A 5577-nucleotide genomic window follows, 5' to 3' on the forward strand; every position below is an offset into this window, starting at 1 on the left:
TGAGCTGGTGTGCAAGGCAGAAATAGAGACAGAGATGTAGAGAACAAACGTTATGGACAGCAAGGGGGGAAAGCGAGGGCGGGGGGATGAATTGGGAGACTGGGATTGATATATATACACTAATATGTATAAAATAGATAACTAATAAGAATCTGCTGTATAGCACAGGGAACTCCACTTCACTGTACAGTAGAAACTAACACAACATTGTAAAACAACTATACCCCAATTAAAAAAAAAAAAACAAAAAACCCTGGGAATTCACTAAAGTCTCAATCTCAGTACAATTATCCTTACTTACCTTCCTTTCTTCAGTTGACAATACTCTAAATCGAACCATTCCTTCTTTTATTATGTCTGCTTCATCTGAAAAGTCAGGATTGTCAGACAAAATATTACCTCTGTTTTCTTCCAGCCACATCTGGAACCCAGTCTTTGGCCTAAAATAGCAGTTATGTAAAAAAATTTTATAATTAAGACACAGTCTTAAAGTGCTTCATGATTTTTCAGGTTAGTGATTAACCATTAGCATACCTATATATAAAGTAAGAGAGACACAGTTAATTACACTTGTTAATATTCATAATTATATATTACTTAAAACTGCCTAGAGACTGTAGGAATAATGAGCTGAAAAAATCCTTTATAAGATCAATTCAAAGGGATTACTCACATCTGTATTTTCCAAGTGCAGCAAAACTCTGAACTTTCAACTCTTTTATGAATGTTGACAGGCTCAAGGTCTCCAATCCTACTTAGCCCCTCTAGCCCAATATAACCCTTGCATGTATCTTTGGTAGCCTTTCTCCATTTCCCAAACCAGCTATTTGAAATCATCACGACTTCTCTCAAGCTCCTCACCCCTGCCCTCACAGCTGACCTGGGAGTGTGGGTCCTTTCTTGTACCATTATTATGTAAAGCATGGACACAGCATACTTGTCAGTTTTACTAGATTTCAGTTCTGACACAAACTGTCTTTAGGTCACAAGTGAAGATTTAATGCAAACATTTAATATTTACTGAGCACTTTTTTTCTGTATAGCCTGTTGATAGTATAAAAAATGGAATCTTCTTAAATAAAAATTTCACTGTTTAATATCTAAATTAAATTCAGAACAAAATAGGAAAAATAAAAACCACAGCTATCCCTTCAAATTAACTTGGTTAACATGAGATATTGGTTAAATGAGATACATAACACTAAAAATGAAATGGTGACTTTTTCAATTTAGCTGATGTATTTTAAATAAATTTAGCATACAAGAGATCAAGAAATTTGGTAACACTGAGTTGGTGGACAAACAGGATATGGACAAATAGGAACTCTCATATTGCTGGGGGTGTATAAAATAATACAACATCCGTGCAGAACAATTTTGCAATATCTATCGAAATTACAGTTGTACATTAGCTTGAACCATACAGGAATCCATCTTACAGCTATAGGTATATAATATTCATATAAAGTTATTCACTGTACTACTATTTGTACTAGCAAAAGACCAGCAACTACCTTTTGTCCACCAGTAGAGAACTAAATAAATTATGGTATAGCCATTCGATGGAAGTAAAAAGATTAAAGAAACTCTTCATGTAGTAGTAAGAAATCATCTGCAAAAGCTATTAAATGAAAAAAATAAGGCACAGAACAATGAGTATACTACCATTTCTGTAAAACTAAAAAAAATAGATAAATCTAAGTGTACATGCATAGGATAATTCCAGAAGGCTATATAAGAAACTTGTGCAGTGACTATTTGTGGAGGGGAAACTGGGTGGATAGGGAAAAGATCTACTCTTCATCACACATCTTTTTCTGTCTTTTGACTGTGTTTCTCCCATGTAACTATACTAATGATTTAAAAACAAACAAATGAAAAAATGAACTAATTATAAAATATAGTGTCCCAGCAAAACGTATCCACAATTTAAAACATGTATGCAGTTTATCAAAGCATACTTTAATAAGTAATATAAATAGACATTAATCAATATTTGTGGCTTCCCTAAAGTTACAAGTGTTCAGAATGCCTACTACCTGTGCCAACGTATTATTTACATGAATGAATAATAGGGCCACATAATTTTGTATTGCTACTTCTGTATGCCTTTTATTGGAATACTACATCTTGAGAACACTAAATTTCTCTATGTACTGACCTTTGGTTTTCAGTGTTTTGAGGACACATAGCTGGGGTTTCAGATGATGGATTTTTAGGATTTTCTTCTTTTACTTCCTCAGTCCTATCAGCTTGGGAAGTTCTTTTCTGGAAAAAGGATGCTGCAGATGCCTGTAAAAACAAACAAACAAACAAACAAACAAAAAAACCAAACACAATGAATGCCGTAACAAAATCTAGTATGATTTTATATGTTACAAGCAAATTTTGAAAAATGTGGAGAAATATTTGTAATTTTTAGAATTCTTACACCAACATGTGAAGTCCCGAGAGGTCCTCTGTTGAAAATAAACATGTATAAGCACACACACAAAACCCAAAAAAACTGTACCTCAAATTTCATGTATTCTAGATGAATAAAATTATATGAAATGGAAAATACAAATGATAGGTCTATTTCACTGATGACAAATCTGTGATAAAATACCAAAACTGGGACAAAATCTGGGAGGAAAAATCAGAATACAGAACAAGGAAAGATTAGGGCCAGGTACTAAACCAGCTGTCATTAAATAGGGACATGCATCAGAACCATTTGGAAAATGAAAAAAAATACAGATAGATGCATGAGTCCGTGTCCTGGGTCTACATAGTTTTAAAAAGTGATTCTGATGCAAAACCAGAATGGAGAACCATTGCCCTCACTAGACAATCACTTATAAACAACTGGAGCCTCCTGTCTCATACCTGAAAGAGTGGACAAAACTAAAGTAAGACAAACAGACTATGAGTTGTGTACTGCAGATGGGGGCAGGTGAAATCATACCTGCTTAGACTTTGGTTTTGGAACCAGAGGCTTTATAACTGGAGACTTTTCATAATTTGTAGCTCGATTAAGTGCAGTAGATTTCTTGGATGATTTGTTCATATTGTCTAAAATATTAGTTGAACGTACTGAATTCACTGAAATGGATGGCTCTTTGGAATTGCCTGATACCTAAAAAGCAAACTAATATTAGCATTTAATGTTTAAAGAAGAAAAAAAAATGCCAAGAGATTTATTTTTCCTTTAAATTTCTGTTAAGTTTGTATTGTAGTCTCACCTTCAGAATTGAATATATTTGGTATAATCCAAATTAAGACTGATGCGCATATTCCCAAATACCACATCCCCAAGTTTTGAAAACCTTCAAAACTGTAGGTTCTCAGAAGTAGAAAATGTAACTCTTGGTCCAAGCAGGAACTAGGTGCTGCTTTCATCTTTGTTTATTTTAAAATATTTACTTATTTAAATATTTTAAAATTTAATCTGTTGCAGCCTTTAATGCCTCTTAAGTCTGGGGAGGGTCATCTGGTAGTTTGGAAATATTTCTCTGTATGGAAATGTACTTAAATAATAGAAAACATCACTGGAAAGAGTTTACCTTGAAGGGGTTTATTCGTCCTTGGTTGCTAGAGGTAACTGCACCTTTCATAAGAAAGAAACCCTCACTTAATAGTGGTAAAACTCAGAAGACTTATGACCTCTATAAGAATAATGGAATATTTTAATCTGTATTATATGAAAATAATGTACTTTGCAACTTTAAAACTATTAATAACTATATATGACCTCCTTCCTATTTCTAAGACAAAATAAAAGCTATTAGATGACGGGAACTATCCCAATTTGCCACTATGAAATAGACAGATACAATATATAGAGATCTATTCTTTTCTCTTGTTACCAGGGAAGAATGGTGCCTTATTTTAGCTAGTTAATAATTCCTCTACGAATGCTCTAGATCCCACCCACTCCTGCTTTTCAAGAAACTTGTGCTATCAAGGGCTACACATGTCATCTTTGACTTTTCCTTCTTTATTGGCTCAAGTTTCCCAACTTAAAGAAACAAACAAAAACCAGACACGCTCTCTGCCACATCCCCTTCTCGCCCCCCCACATAATTTTCTCTCACTCCCCTAAGCAGCCAAATTTCTCAAGAGTTGTCTACACAGCTATTCCCATTTCCTCACTATTCATATGTTCCTCCATCCAATACATGGCTTCCAGCCCCACTACCCTGCAGAATATGCTCTTGCTAAGAACTCAGTAAACCCTATGCAGCCAAAACTGGTGGATCTTTTCCAGCCATCACCTTGTTTGACCTCTCAACAGCACTCCACGTAGCGGAGTGTTCCTTTCTTCTTGATACTATCTCCCCTTTGACTTCTGAGATACTGCATCCCCTGGCTTACCTCCTTCCTCATTTTCTTTTTTTTTTTTTGTGGTATGCGGGCCTCCCTCTGTTGTGGCCTCTCCCGTTGCGGAGCACAGGCTCCGGACGCGCAGGCTCAGCGGCCATGGCTCACGGGCCCAGCTGCTCCGCGGCATGTGGGATCCTCCCAGACCGGGGCGCGAACCCGGTTCCCCTGCATCGGCGGGCGGACGCGCAACCACTGCGCCACCAGGGAAGCCCCTCCTCATTCTCTTTTGATGGTTCGTCCTCCTCCTCCTCTCTAGGTCTAACCTCATTTTTCTCCTCACTTCGATCCTCACCCAGTGCTCACTCACCCATACCCATGGTTTAAACTGCTATACTTATGTCAACAATTTTCACTTTATATCTCCATCCCAGAGATACTACTTTCCTGAGCTCCTGACCCAAACAGCCAATAGTAATTCATCGTCCTCCTATCTAAACCTACGTTTCCCTAGTGTTTCCTGACTCAGTAAATGGCACCATCATTCACTCAAGTACTCAAGCCAGAAACTGACAGTTATTCTTCACACCCTGAACTTCCATACTCTCTGTATCATCTTCAGAAACACCTCTTCGATTCCTCCCATTCTTTCTACCAGCAATCACCACCACCCCAGTCTATTCAATCTCACTTGGGACTACCTCAGAAGTCTCCTTATATGCAGTCCTCCTCTTCAGTGTGCCATACTCTGCCCCTGATTAAAACCTACAACAGCCTCCCAGAAACCTGAGAATAAAGATCAAAGTCCTACCATGGCCTACATGGATCTGCACGGTTTGGCTCCTGCTCAGTGCTCCAAAACCATTCAGCACCATTTTCTCTTTGCTCTTTGTGCTCTTCAAGCCTCTCTTATAGGCTTCACACATGCTGTTCCTTAAGCCCACATGCTTTTCTTCTGCTTCTGCTCCCGCCCACCTTTGCCTGGCTGACTCATTCATCCTTTAGCTCTCTGCTTTAAACATTCCATGTGGTGGCTTCCCTGGTGGCGCAGTGGTTAAGAATCTGCCTGCCAATGCAGGGGACACGGGTTCGAGCCCTGGTCCAGGAAGATCCTGCATGCCGCAGAGCAACTAAGCCTGTGCACCACAACTACTGAGCCTGCACTCTAGAGCCCGCGAGCCACAACTACTGAAGCCCGTACGCCACAACTACGGAAGCCCGTGTGCCTAGAGCCTGTGCTCCGCAACAAGAGAAGCCACTGCAATAAGAAGCCCC

The 5577-nt window shown here is 38.5% G+C and overlaps 1 protein-coding gene across 1 annotated transcript in view; it reads right to left on the reverse strand.

Moving 5' to 3' along the window:
• Positions 1-5577, reverse strand: part of WDHD1 (WD repeat and HMG-box DNA binding protein 1) — a 63147-nt gene that overhangs the window by 2808 nt on the left and 54762 nt on the right. Inside the window, exons 22-25 of the mRNA XM_007116160.4 lie at positions 3546-3589; positions 2948-3118; positions 2162-2292; positions 302-440 (exon numbers count right to left, since the gene is read on the reverse strand). Coding sequence (XP_007116222.2) covers positions 302-440; positions 2162-2292; positions 2948-3118; positions 3546-3589 — 485 coding nt within the window. The remainder of the gene's footprint in view (positions 1-301; positions 441-2161; positions 2293-2947; positions 3119-3545; positions 3590-5577) is intronic.

The sequence above is a fragment of the Physeter macrocephalus genome, chromosome 11 (genome assembly GCF_002837175.3).
Source record: "Physeter macrocephalus isolate SW-GA chromosome 11, ASM283717v5, whole genome shotgun sequence".
In the NCBI taxonomy this organism is placed as follows: domain Eukaryota; kingdom Metazoa; phylum Chordata; class Mammalia; order Artiodactyla; family Physeteridae; genus Physeter; species Physeter macrocephalus.